This window comes from Petromyzon marinus, chromosome 42 (genome assembly GCF_048934315.1).
Source record: "Petromyzon marinus isolate PM22_M1 ecotype Great Lakes invasive population chromosome 42, UKy_Petmar_22M1.pri1.0, whole genome shotgun sequence".
Lineage (NCBI taxonomy): Eukaryota > Metazoa > Chordata > Hyperoartia > Petromyzontiformes > Petromyzontidae > Petromyzon > Petromyzon marinus.
The window spans coordinates 7311804-7325612 of NC_133708.1; the positions used below are offsets into that span (position 1 = coordinate 7311804).

At 54.4% G+C, this 13809-nt stretch overlaps 1 protein-coding gene across 1 annotated transcript; it reads right to left on the bottom strand.

Annotated features, from left to right (window-relative positions):
- Positions 1-593: 593 nt before the first annotated feature.
- On the bottom strand, positions 594-13589 carry LOC116951243 (leiomodin-3-like). Its single transcript, XM_032969739.2, has 3 exons — positions 12237-13589; positions 6106-7845; positions 594-3430 (listed from the first exon to the last, which is right to left on the bottom strand). The coding sequence occupies exons 1-3, from the start codon at positions 12717-12719 to the stop codon at positions 3386-3388; spliced, it is 2268 nt and encodes a 755-aa protein (XP_032825630.2). The 5' UTR covers positions 12720-13589; the 3' UTR covers positions 594-3385.
- Positions 13590-13809: the final 220 nt, after the last annotated feature.

Genomic DNA, 13809 nt, shown 5'->3' on the forward strand with positions numbered 1-13809 from the left:
TTATTCAGCTGCTGCTGCTGCTGCTCGAGCCCAAATTGCGTCGCATTAACATCGCAGCATGCGGACGTCGTGCGGCAGCTCAAAGTATGATCAGACGCAGCTTGCGTGAGTTGAAATATATTTTTGTCCGTTGCCTTGAATAAACTAATTCACAAAGTCTAAATTTAGATGCGTTCCATACTCTGCCAAATTTTCTCTTTACAAGTATAAATGTTTAATTCAGCCCTTTATCCATTAACCGGTGTTACATCGATGATAGGGGAGCAGTGGCGACGCAGTGGTTAGCGCGTTGAATTAATTATCGACCCAGTGGCCCGAATTCGATTCGCAGCCACAGCCAGAATGAGTGGCGAGTGAAAATCCCGACTGGTTCACCCACCCCCCCCCACCCCAGGTCATCCATTCATCAACCCATAGTGACCGACGTGGTGAAGTATGGTCAGTCAACCGCCATGACTGGAGCGTTTGGACAGGCCTTCATCCAGCAGCGGATTGACAAAGGGCTTTAAATAATTTTCGACGCACGTCAATGATAAATCCATCGGCGCAGACTTGGGCAAACGCAGTCGCAAGGAAGCAAAGCTGTCATTCGATCAGTTTTTGTTTTTCCGTCCGAATACCGCAAATTTATTGTCGGTGTTTCTGCCAGGCCTCGTTTTGTTAAATTACGACAACGCATGTCCACGTGTTACAGGGAGAAGAGCGAAAACAAACAAACACATACATCCGCAGAGTCATTGTATGATATCCGAAGCGCATTGGCTGACCAACACACATCTACCAGTCACATTTAGTACAAAAAAACCACACACACAACACACACAATATTATCATACTACTACTACATCAGCGAGAGTAGCTTTCGAGTGTGAAGGCGGTGCAACTGCACCAGCTTTCCCCGGGCCGGAGCGGCCCAGGAGCCGGTCGACGAAGATCGGAGGGCTGGGTGGGTAATAAATTCGACAGAATGCAGATCCCAGGTAATCCCTTTCACCGGGGCCCATGCCAATCAGGCTACGCCAGTGGTGGTGAACCCCACGCTCACTGATTACAGGGCCCGTGCCAACCATCGATTACATTGCACGTGAAGCAGAGTGGCCCGGTTTTCTAAACTAAACTCAACTGTTTGTTTTACTTTACGAGGGAAGGCGCCACTGAGCGGTTTAGCTCTTTTTTCAGAAGCGACCTGGCGATCACAAATGACAGCTCAAGGAAGTGGCTTCATCATCATCATCATGTGGAAACTTATAGCAGCCAAATAACTCCAAACGCACAATGATTCTAAATATGGAAGGAAAAACCGGTGGACCGGGAGAAAAAAATCCACGCAATCACAGGTACAGAGAACACACAAGCTCTAAATATACAGGCATCAGGGTCGAGATCTAACCCACAACCTCCTGTATACCAGGCGAGGTAGTTAACATCTCGCCATCGTACACTGGGGGTCAAAGTGTAAACACGTTGTAGGGGCCTTTCAAAGACATTGCGAGGGAAGTGATGCAGAAATACGGGGGCTTGGTGATCAGCGGCGGCGTGGCTACGCAGGTGGTGCAACGGCACGGGAACTCGTCGACCGTTGGAGCACTGGGACATTGAAGAGCGCACCTCCGATTAGCACGGTTGCCGACGTACGGTGCGAATGAAGTTCAACACACATACGTACACAGCGGCGTTGGCTGGGCTCACTTAACTCAATTCCACCGAGGCTATTGGTGGTGAACCCCAAAACTGTGATAATTATAAACTGTGATTATTATAATCAGATTTTCTCCTGCCTCAGCAGTTCTACTGCTGTATTTTTTCACCTGAAGACGATTGCTTGTGTAGCGATCGAAACTTCGTGATTTTTAATTGCTATTTTTCTATCTCCGTGACTTTACCGAAAGATCCAAAGAGTATGAATATAATGAGACAAAAAAACCACAACGGCAACTTTTAGCTGGCTTACGTTTAGCCCAGAGGGGGTAGCGAAGGTGGTGGCAGTGGGTCAGGGGCAGGTTGGTGTTTGGTGGCGGCGATGGCAACATTGTGAATGTCAGGAGACGTTAGCAACTCTGCGGATGTCTGGGTCCAATTGTAAACAAAAAAGTAAAAATTTAAAACCAAAGGAGTCTTCCTGCTAACAGTGGATGTGTGAACAGGTCCAAGCTAGCTTGATGTCGAGCCATGATGTCCACGAACATTCTAACTCGGGTTGCCTTAGCTTCGTGGTGTCTCCCGAGGATCATGCTCTTGTTGAGGCAGCTGCTATCCTGGAAATATGTGAAGTCTTCCCCGGGACGTGAAGAGCGCCGGTGTTTGTGAGCCGTGTAAGAATGATGATGCACCGCTCAAGACGAGGAATGCACACGCAATTATCCCTTCTTGTCGAATTTCTGAGAAATTCAGATTTACATTTTCTTCCCACGATGGCAGTGATCCTATACTGAACACGCCGCCAACACATTTGGCGGCAGCCAGTGTTTTTAGATGTTGGTGTTCAGGGCCACCAAAGAGAGCTCCCTGGCAGGGGGCGAAATGTTAACTGCCTCGCCTGTTTGTGGGTTCGACCCCGACCGTGACGCCTGCTGTATATTTGGAGTTTGCGTGTCTCTCTCCCCGCGCGTGGATTTTTCTCCAGGTTCTCCGGTTTTTCCTCCACATTCAGAATATTTGGCTGCTATGAATTAGCACGTGATAAGCCACTTCATTGGGTTATCATTTGCGATAGCCAGGTTGCTAAAAGAGTCATCTAGCTCAGTGGGGCCTTACCTGGTAAATAAAAGTTTAGTTTTGACGGCCACGTGGATCCGGCCATTTGACTCATTAGTGCCAAAAATATTAAGAGGGCCATTGTGTGAGGCCCCGGATCACTTTTGCCACCAAAACAAAGATCCTCCGTATAGCCTTAACAGACTATTGGGGCAAGTGCTGTGAGCGAGCACCTATAAAGGCCGGCACGGCACACGAGGGGTGGGTGGCCAACACCACACCCGGCCGCCTTTGTCTCGCCAGCGACGATGTTTGCATACTGCACCAGGGACTCATTTAAGGCTGAGTCGACCTAGGGGAGGCCCAGGACCGGTTCAGATAATCGGCACTGGTGTTGGCCGTGAGCGGGAATCGCCAGGTTCATAACGCAGCGCGCTAACCGCTACACTACCGCTACCCAGAACCGCTACACTACCTATTTGTCTTTTGCCACCACCACCACCACCCCACACACCACCCCCCCCCCCCCGCTCTATACATCCGGGCGGCTCCGCTGGCGTGCGGAGGGCTTAAGGAGGTCGCGTGAGAGGGCATCAGAGTGAACACCGTTGCCTCCGCAGGGTATCGCGGGGCGGCGTGTCCGAAACGTCCGCGAAAGTTAAAGAGTGTGGACTTTCATTCCACGTCTTCACTACTTCAGATACTCCTCCTTCAATTGTTCTATCGATTTCGGGGTCTGGAAAAGAGAAAGCAGGTCGTTAATCGTTTGTACCAAAAAAAAAAACCACACACACACACAAACAAACGCGCAAGCGTACACATTGCACGCGGTGGTCACACACACACGCCGCGTTTTTTGTTTGTTTAGTTTTCTCCCACGAGAACCCAAACGCGGCGGCGCGCGTGGCGTCACAGCGAGGACCCGAGCCGCGCCCTCGTTCGTGGTGGCGCGCGCGCGGTGAGAAACGAACGTTCAGTGGCACGCACGGGCCCGTGGAGGGGCATCGCGTTCGTCAGGCAACGGCTTACGGGGTTAAATGGGCGTGTGGTAAGCGAGCACCCATGGAATGAGGAGCGTTCATTTGGAAAGCTGCTAACAGGCAGGTTGGAGAAGAACCACGTGCGTGCACACACACACACACACGCACAGACGCACAGACCTACAAATACACACGCACGCACACACACGCACACGCACGCCAGCCCTCTAACATTGGGGGGGCGGGGGGAGAGGGGGGTGGGAGGCTCTGCCCCATTCTAATTCTATACCTGGGTCCACACCTGGGCAATCATTTGCGCGCCTTGGTTGCACGCGCAACAAACGATTCGCTACTGCTGCTGCATTGGCAGCGGTGTACAAGCGCAGTTAACGTCAACGACACTCGACACATTCCTCAATTTCAACGAACGCGTGTGGACTTAAAAAATAATAATAAATAAAATGTATATAGTGGGTGACGTTTCGGTGCAATGGCCCTTCTTCACAGCGCGTAGCGGCATCGACGGATGCATTGAGTTCTTTTATTTCCCCAATCTCTAACCACGTGGACGTCTGCAACCGGTTGCGAACAGTTGCGCAACCGTGTGCAACTACTCGCCCAGGTGCGGACCTGGCTTCAGTTGAGGCCAGGGGTCGGCAGCCCGCGGCTCCAGAGCCGCGTGCGGCTCTCTAAGGCAGCGGTCCCCAACCTTTTTGACACCAGGGACCGGTTTCGTGGAAGACAATTCTTTCACGGACCGGGGCGGGGGGGGGCGTTCATCATTTGGTCTTTCCCCCTTTTCAAAGAAGCTCTCCAGCGACGTTTGTTTGTTACTCATTGTGGCTACTAGGGGGTTAGAGCTTGTGGGCTTACTCATTGTGGCTACTAGGGGTTAGAGCTTGTGGGCTTACTCATTGTGGCTACTAGGGGGTTAGAGCTTGTGGGCTTACTCATTGTGGCTACTAGGGGGTTAGAGCTTGTGGGCTTACCAACACTGTGACTGAGACAAGTGCGCAGTGCGGGAAAGAGGCGCGGGCGGAAGTGGTGAATAATAAAATAATGGAGGCGGGCCACGTGCTGACTCACCGCTCTCACCTCCTGCTGCTGTGCGGCCCGGTTCCCAACAGGCCACGGACCGCTACCGGTCCGCGGCTCTCGAAATATTGAGCTGCTTTTTATTGTTTCACGGAATTTTTGTTTGTTTAATCCCATCTTGTTATTTTGCTTTGCCGACACCCCCCCCCCCCTTCCCACCACCACCACCTCGGTCGAGGCAGGCAATGCTGGACACAGCCTCTCGTCGAACACACACAGGGCGCGAGAGCCGGGGAGGGACGCGCGACAGACACGAGTAGGTGGCCTCGCCGCCGGTGACTACGATAGCTCAGCGAAGTGGCTCATGACCGTCATCATCATCATCGTGTGGAAGTGTCTAGCAGCCAAATTACTCTAAACGCGTGATGTTTGATTCTAAATGTGGAGGGAAATCCCGGAGGGACCCTGATAAAAAAAATCCACACCAGGCACGGGGGGAGAGACACGCAAACTCAAATATATATAGCAGGCGTCAGGGTCGGGGTCAAACTCACGGCCTCCTGCATGCCAGGCGAGGTAGTTAACATCTCACCACCGTGGCGTCCTACTAACTACAGTGCCTCCATTAACGCCGGTGGACAGCGGTGAGCGTTCAACTTCCATGCCGGGTCAGCGCACTGACCATACATATGTACGTACATTGAACTTCATACGTAGCCAAACCGTGCTAATCGGAGGTGCGGGGGAAGGAAAGCAAACTGTGTGTATTGTGAACCTCTTTCGCACCGTACGTAGCCAAACTGTGCGAATCGGAGGTGTGGGGACATATCATGAACTCAAGCCAGTGTTTGCTTGGTTTTGATTTTGGCATTCACGGCTACCCAAAAGAGCTCCCTGAAGGCCCCTGGCAGGCGGCCACGTGGATCCGGCCCCCTTACTCATTAGCGACGATTAAGAGGGCCGTTGTGAGGCCCTCTGTTGTGTGAGGTCCTGGGTCACTTTTTGCCACCCCCCCCCCCCACTCTACATCCGGGCGGTTCGGCTGGCGTGCGGAGGGCTAAAGAGGTTTGCATGAGAGAGCATCAACTGCATCATCATCATCATGAGCGTGAACACCGTTGCCTCCGCATTGTGTCGCGGTGTCCGCGCAAACTCTGGTCGTGCTCGCAGCGGGCTTTTGGCTCGCCATCGAGCAAAGGCGGTCAACTCCGGTTGGCACGGTTGGCTACGTACGGTGCGAAAGAAGTTCAACCGCACAACCTGTCTCTGTAACGAGTGGCCTCGTGACGCGAACTGGATATAACGCGGCGAACGTACGAGGGAACGTGGCCCACTCCGCGGGGCAGACGCATGCACGGCGAGAGCGAGAGGGGGACAGGCGGTCAGCGACCCTTACCATCTTCAGCATGGCCACGTTCGTCGTCCGAATCTCCGACATGAGGTCCTCGTGGAGGCAGTTCTCCTTGGGCTTGGGGTTCTGCTTCACCTTCCGCTTCCTCGTGGGCTGCAGCACGTGCCGGAAGTCGTGCTGCTCGCGCTTGAGCAGAAAGCGTGACTGGCCCTTCGACGACGAATCCTTCTCGCCGTCGGGCGGTCTCTTCTTCAGCCTGGGACCCCCCGTGGCGGCGGTCTCCTTCTGCGACAGCACCCCCTGCATGTTCCACCCGCCGCCGTCGCCGCCGCGGCGGCCGCCACCCATCGCGTCCTCGCCGCTGGCCGACGACGATCTGTGCGACTCGGCCAGCGTCCGGTCGATGCTCCTCGGTTTCCTGCCGGCCGCCGCCGTCTCGCCGTCGGCCGGGACCGGCGAGCCGGGTGGCCGCGGAGACCTCGGCGCCGGCGGCGACGCCGGAAGCGACTGGGAGCCCCGGAGGACCTTGTGGCGCGGAGACGCGGCGAGCCCGTCCGGCCACCCCTCCTCCTCGCCCTCCTCCTCGTCATACTCGCCCCCCTTGCCCTCCTCGCCTATCTCGGCCAGGCCCGCCACCAGCATCCTCCTGATCTGCTGCTGCTCCTCCTGGATGCGCTGCTCCATGAGCCGCTGCTGCCGCTGGCGGTCGAGGTTGCGCGTCAGCAGGTTGGTGACGATCATGCGCGGGCCCGGCAGCTCGAAGTGGTAGCCCATCTTGAGCAGGGTGTTGTTGGCCTTGAGCAGGCGCGAGATCTCCATCTCGGCCTGCGTGCCCAGGATGTGCCGCTGGTTGTGGAAGCGCAGCTCCAGCAGGGCCTCGTTGAACTGCAGGCAGCGCATGATGGCCACGATGCCCCGGCCCGAGATGAAGTTGGACTCCAGGTTGAGCTTGTCGATGCTGCGGTTGGCACGCAGCATGTTGGCGATGGCGTACGCCACGTTGTCGTCCGAGTGCGTGTTGGCGATGCTGAACACCTTCACATGCTTGTTCTTCTTGAGCGCCTCGGCGAACTGCACCAGCGTCTCCATGGGGATGTTCTCGATGTTGTTGAGGTTGACCTCCGTCAGCGCGGGGTCGTTGCTTTGGACCCCCCTGAGGGCGTCGTCCACGATCGTCGGGTTTCCCGACAGACGGCCGGGTCCCTTCGCCACAGGCCCTTTGCCCGGCGGCCCCTTGCCCATGGGCCCCTTCTGAAGAGCCCCAAACTTGGCCGCGAGCTGATCCTTCAGGCTGTTGGCCAGCGCTCCGGGCAGCTTGAGAGGTGCTTTCGGTTTGAACGACTCGGCGTCGTCGCCACCGCCGCCACCATCGCCTTGCTTCTGCTCACCACCGCCGGTAGGGTTATCTGCGTTGTCAGCGGCGGCGGCGGCCGCGCAGGCAGGTTCACCCGAGCCCTCCTGAGGAGGCGTGATAGAGCCGCGGCCGTTCGGAACGCCGACGCCGTTCACCGGCGACGCCGATTCTCCTCTCGCCGCCGAACGGCTCTCGCCGCGGGCGAAGGCCTCTCCCGGCGCGCTCCTCTCGCGGTCCTCGCCGCCGGAGTCGGAACTCTCGGACGAGCTTTCGTGGGACCTCCCGGCGACGTGGCCGGGAGGCCGCTCTGCGCGAGCCGCCCGCTCGGCCGTGCCGTTCTCGGCCGCTCGACCGCTGCTCTCCACGTCGACCGCTTCCTCGTCTTCCGCCAGCGGTCGCCGGGAATCGATTTTGCCATCCCCGTTTTTGTACTGCGGAGGGAACGAAACGGGGGAGGAGGGGTGGGGAGAATTCGGCTTTGACAACAACTCTCGTGAAAAATAAATATTTTTTAAATAATGAAATGCTAATAATACGATTTTAAACATTGACGTGCAAAGATCTACCCCAGTTTATATCGGCAAGCGACTTGACTGCGAATGTATAATGGTTAATATAAAGATCCCCCCGCATAACCTTAACAGACTGTTGGGGCAAGTGCTGTTAGCGAGCACCTACAGGTACGAAGGTCGGCACGGCACACGAGGGGGTGGATGGCTAACACAACGTCCGTCCACCTTTGTCTTCCCAGTGGCGATGTTTACACAGGCAAGGCCATAGCCATGGAGTCAACATTGGGGGGGACCAAATCTCCCAGGGGGTCTGGGGCCCCCCCCATCAGAAAGAAAATCTAAATTTTATAACTCATTTCCTGCCATTTCCTGCCTAAAATATTAAAAAATTCACTAACACATGGGATGGACTTGTATTTATTTTTTACAATAATGTCTAACAATGTATTGTATTACATTGCTCTGTTTTTTCTTTTAACTTTTCTTGTTTCATTGTATGTAATGGCAGAGATTCGGGATTAATAAAGTACAACCATAACCACAATCACATAAACAGAAATCTATTTTATAGAAATATATTGGGGGGGACATTTTAAGTATATTTGAATATTGGGGGGGGGGGGGCGGGTTAAGGCCTCTCCCCCCCAATATATATTATAATTACAGCCTTGAGACCAGGTTGCTCATGAGAGGCTGAGTCGACCTCGGGGGGAGGCCCAGAACCGGTTCAGATAATCGTCACTGGTGTTGGTGGCCGTGAGCGGGAATTGAACTCAGGTCACCGGGTTCGTAGCGCAGCATAGCGCTAACCACTGCTACACCGCTTTCCACACGGTTAATATAGATATATGCGTGCATACATACACGTGGATATTTGATATCCGATTCGCGAATTCTTTCGCCTTTAATTCGCGCCAACGTTTTGAAGTGGGCGTCTGTGATGAAGAGCTTTTATAGCTCATGCGATTCCTCCAAGGTAATACAATTATCTGACTCCGTATCGTCCTTGTCGACGTCTGTCGCTGACAGACCTCGCCCCCCCCGCCCCCCCCCCCCACCGGCAGTGAACCTGCGACGCGAATTTCGCTTCGCTCTCAATTCGTTCCCGGATCACTCGGAGGGCGTCGAATACGCCAAGCGGCCGGCAACAAACGGCACCGCTCTTTGGTTGTCAACCGATTGGCGACAGCGGGACGCGTTTCGGCCAGTGGAGCAAAGTGAGCGCAAAGTGTAAGAATTAAAGACTTGTGGTGTTTGTTTCTCGAGGGAGTTCACAGGCCCTGACCCTGTCATGGGAATGGAGAATATCCACCGCTGGCTCTTTGCAGGGGCTGTAAGCGGCGAGATGAGCAATTCGGCTTCATTTGAGCCGGGAAATTACTCTCACTTGCTGTTGACTTCCCTTTGAGAAATCGATATTTTTTGTTCCTAAAATAAAATTTGGAACGCGTTGCTTTCGGATTGGCATAGGAACACTCGAGTATGTGAGTCTCTACGTGTCTCTATGGTTCTAAATTATTATCTGGATCTCTGTGGGTCTCTATGGGTTTCTATGGGTCTGTAGAAACACGCCTTTAGAGTACTTGGCTGCCATGAATTACCACGTGATAAGCCACTCCGTTGAGCAGCCCTCTCATTCGCGACAGCCAGGTCGCTTCTAGAAAACAGCCACACAGCTCAGGAGGGGGCCTTGCGTGGTAAAATTAAAAAAAATAGTTTGAATAGTTTTGAGGTGGGTAGCCACTGGAAAATACGGGGGTGGGGGGATGGTGGGTCCGGGGGTGGGGGGGGGTGGTGATGGGGTGGGGGGCTGCCCCCCACCCCCTGTCACTTTCCATTCCACTCAGATGTCCTTCCCCCACACACCCTCCCTCAAGCTCCCCTGGAGAGGAACTGGGCACAAACATCTCGCAGATACGCTGCTAAGTAACCAGGCCGTGTTGTTGACTACCTTTACCAAAAGTAAACACGAAAGCCTCCCCGCGATTGAATGAGAGCCGGGAACGCTCTGGCGGCAGCAGAGGCAGAATTTTAACGTTTTGAACTCCCCATCGTTGGCCGTCGGCCGGCCGATAGATGCGGGAGGGTCTCCATGGGTCAGTCGGCGAGTACGAGCGGAGAATCCCCACCACGTGTGTTTGTATGCATGTGTGTGTGTGCGTTTGTGTGTGTGTTTTTGTGTGTGTGTTTGTGTGGGGGAGCGATAGTGTAGCGGTTAGCGCGCTGCGCTATGAACCTGGCGACCCGGGTTCGATTCCCGCTCACGGCCAACACCAGTGACGATTTTCTGAACCGGTCCCGGGCCTCCCCTAGGTCGACTCAGCCTCAAAATGAGTACCTGGTGCGGTGTGTAAATATCGCCACTGGGGAGACAAAGGCGGTCGGGCGTGGTGCTGGCCACCCACCCCCTCGTGTACCGTTCCGGCCTTCATAGGTGCTCGCTAACAGCACTTGCCCCTACAGTCTGTTAAGGCTATATGGGGGATCTTTGTCTTTGTTGTTTGTGTGGGTGTTTGTGTATGTATGTATGTTTGTATGTGTTTGTGTGTATTTGTGTGTGCCTGTTAGGTCCTTGTGCGTGTTTGTGTTGGCTTGTGTTGGCTTGTGTTGGCTTGTGTTGGCTTGTGTTGGCTTGTGTTGGCTTGTGTTGGCTTGTGTTGGCTTGTGTTGGCTTGTGTTGGCTTGTGTTGGCTTGTGTTGGCTTGTGTTGGCTTGTGTTGGCTTGTGTTGGCTTGTGTTGGCTTGTGTTGGCTTGTGTTGGCTTGTGTTGGCTTGTGTTGGCTTGTGTTGGCTTGTGTTGGCTTGTGTTGGCTTGTGTTGGCTTGTGTTGGCTTGTGTTGGCTTGTGTTGGCTTGTGTTGGCTTGTGTTGGCTTGTGTTGGCTTGTGTTGGCTTGTGTTGGCTTGTGTTGGCTTGTGTTGGCTTGTGTTGGCTTGTGTTGGCTTGTGTTGGCTTGTGTTGGCTTGTGTTGGCTTGTGTTGGCTTGTGTTGGCTTGTGTTGGCTTGTGTTGGCTTGTGTTGGCTTGTGTTGGCTTGTGTTGGCTTGTGTTGGCTTGTGTGTGTATGTATGTATGTATCTGTGTGTGTTTGTGTTTGTGTGTGTGTTTGTATGCATTTGTGTGCGTCTGTTTGTCTTTGTGCTTGTTTGTGTTGGTTTGTGTGTGGTGCTGACAACGGGACCGTCCCTGGTGTCGTGACTTTCATAGGGTGCTACTCGCTAACAGCCCTCGCCCCAATAGTCCGTTAAAGGCTATGCGGGGGATCTCTGCCTTTGCGGAGGGGTGGAACTGGAGTGCCCAGAGAAAACCCACCGTGCACGCGAGAGGATTTGCACTGGGAACGTTACCAATGGAGGAAGTTACCAGCGGTAACGTTTGCCACTGGGGAAAGTTTACCATGGAGCAACAATTCTCTCACACCCTCTCCCAGATGCGACAGAAAGTGGCCTCACAGGCACGGCTCCTCGACAACGTCGAACGAAGACAGGGGTCACCGCATCACCGCGCGCTTTCGGATTAACTTCTGCGGCCGTCGGGAACGCTCTCCTTTCCGATGTTAGGACACCACTGGAGCTACGCACGTTGAAATAATTTCGATTGGAAACTCATCGCTTTAGAACTGATTTTTTGTGGTTAGTTTGTTGTCCTTCCCCCGCAACTCCGATGTTGAACTTCCTTCTGCGAAAGTAGGTCAACATACGTACATCTTATTCTTTGGGTCTTTCGGTGAAGTCACGTAGATAGGTTCAAAAGAAAATAACAAAAGATAACCAAAAACTACGACGTTTCGATCGCAACACAAGCGTTCGTCACGCTTGTGTTGCGATCGAAACGTAGTTTTTCGTTATTTTTCGTGATTTTATTTGAACCTATCTACGTGACTTTACCGAAAGATCCAAAGAACACGAATTCCTGCAGTCACGAAAGCTTTAAGTCAAGATTCATACGTACATCTTTCTTTGTGCGTGTATCGTCGGTTTTTTTCACACACTAAAAAAAAATCATCCTGCCGCGTTCAACGCTTCATTATTCGTCGCGTAATTATTTTTTTTTATTTTCCTGACGGTTCCGAGTCTCCTGACGCTCGGCGAGTGTTCAGTTGGACTGTACTGAGGGCCCTTGTTTGGGTCTACATCTCCTGGGGGCTCTGTTTCCACTCGGGGTGTGTCCTTTCTATTCCCAATTGATCCGTTGAAAAAAAATGTAAACCCTCTCCATCACCCCAGATGGTGATAATTAAAACGTCCGGCTGATTGGTGGGAGTCAGTGTTAAGTTTGACAGCGTTAGGGCCCTCTTACTCTCTCCTCTCACCTGTCCGTCGACCAGAGGCTCTGGAATCCTCTCGAGATCCACCAGCTTCTTCTGCTTCTGCATGTAGTCGATGAGCGAGTGGTGGCTGTAGGAGCCTGTCGCTATCTTCTCCGTCTGGTCCTTCTGCCGCATGCCAACGGGCAGGGAGACGTCCGGCTGGATGTCGTCCAGGTCCCTCTCCAGCTCCCGCAGCTGATCCTTGGACAGCGCCGAGAGGATTTCGTCTTCGTCCAACTCTTTCCCGTTGTCGCCATCACCGTCGTCATCGTCGTCGGTACTGCCTGTGGCCTCTTCCTCTTCCTCCTCCTCCTCCTCTTCCTCCTCCTCCTCCTGCTCCACCTCGTCGTCGTCCGCGGCCAGTTCCCCGGCAAGCTGCTGCAGCTGCTCGGACGACAGGTTGGCGAGGATGGCATCTTCGTCGAAATCATCGTCCTCGTCGCCGTTGTGGTGGTCCGATCCGTCTCGTTCCTGGTCCCTCGACATCCCGAGCGCGAGTGTGCGAGTGGGGGCCGCTAAGAAGGGGGGGGGGGGCGCTTCCCTGCGCCCAGTTGCAGCTCCCCGCGTCGTGCGAGCACGGAGGTCTACGACTGTGAATGGTGTGTCGTCTTCGCCGGACCCCCTCACCACCACCCCACCACACGCGGCAGCAAAAGTCGCGGACTTTAAACAAATAAATATAATTAAGGATTTAGGGGGGGGGGGGTGGATGAAGGATTTAGGGGGGGGTGGGGTGAACGAATGCTTAAACGAACGACCGCCTACCGCGTGTCACGGCTCAACAACCACGGCGGCGCGGTTCTTCAACGACGACGGTGGACTCCGTGGACTCCCGCGACGAACGAACTCTGTGTGGACTCTCGCTACCAACGCTGAAGTCCGTGGACTCACGCGAGGGGGCCCCCCTTTCGCCACGGCCGAGGGCTGCAGTCAGTCTGGAGCGGCTCGTGTGGGATTGTCGGCTTCGCGTGTAGCGCCCATTCCATAAATAGGCCAAGAGCGGCAGGGCTATTTTTGGGACGAGGGTACGGTCAGTGTAAAGTGAGAGGCGGCATCAGCTGTCGTCCGATTGTCCAGTTGACGCCCCTAGGTCGACTCGGGCTCAACTGAGTACCTGGTGCAGTGTGCTGGCCACCCAGCCGCCCCTCCTCGTGTGCCGTGGCCGGCCTGGATAGGTGATGCTACTCGCTAACAGCACTTGCCCCAACAGTCCGTTGACAGGTCTATACGGGGGTGGGGGGGGGGCTTCTTTGTCTTGTGTAGCGACGATGGAGGAGTCCACGGATCGGCGCGTGGATTCGCAGGGGATCCTGCAGCGGCAACACTCGTAAGGTTATAGCCGTCCACGCGGCGGAGGTGTGTCGAGCTGTCGCGGCTGCGGCACGGCGACCGTGCAGGAGAAATCTCGAATGCCGTCGGCGCCACGTTGCGGCGACAAAATGACCAGACCGGCGCGCGCAACGTGAAATATATATAAAAAAAACCTTTACCACGAGCCACAAAACACCAGCGACACACACGAAGCACGTGACCTCCCTGTGTATTGTGTCCCTTAGTTACATCGGGGGGAGGGAGC

Coding starts and splice junctions, on each gene's coding strand:
- LOC116951243 (XM_032969739.2), bottom strand. CDS start 12,719: ATGTCGAGGGACCAGGAACGAGACGGATCGGACCACCACAACGGCGAC. Junction 7,846..12,236: donor AGCCTCTGGTCGACGGACAG/GTGAGAGGAGAG, acceptor TTCCCTCCGCAG/TACAAAAACGGGGATGGCAA. Junction 3,431..6,105: donor ACGTGGCCATGCTGAAGATG/GTAAGGGTCGCT, acceptor TCTCTTTTCCAG/ACCCCGAAATCGATAGAACA.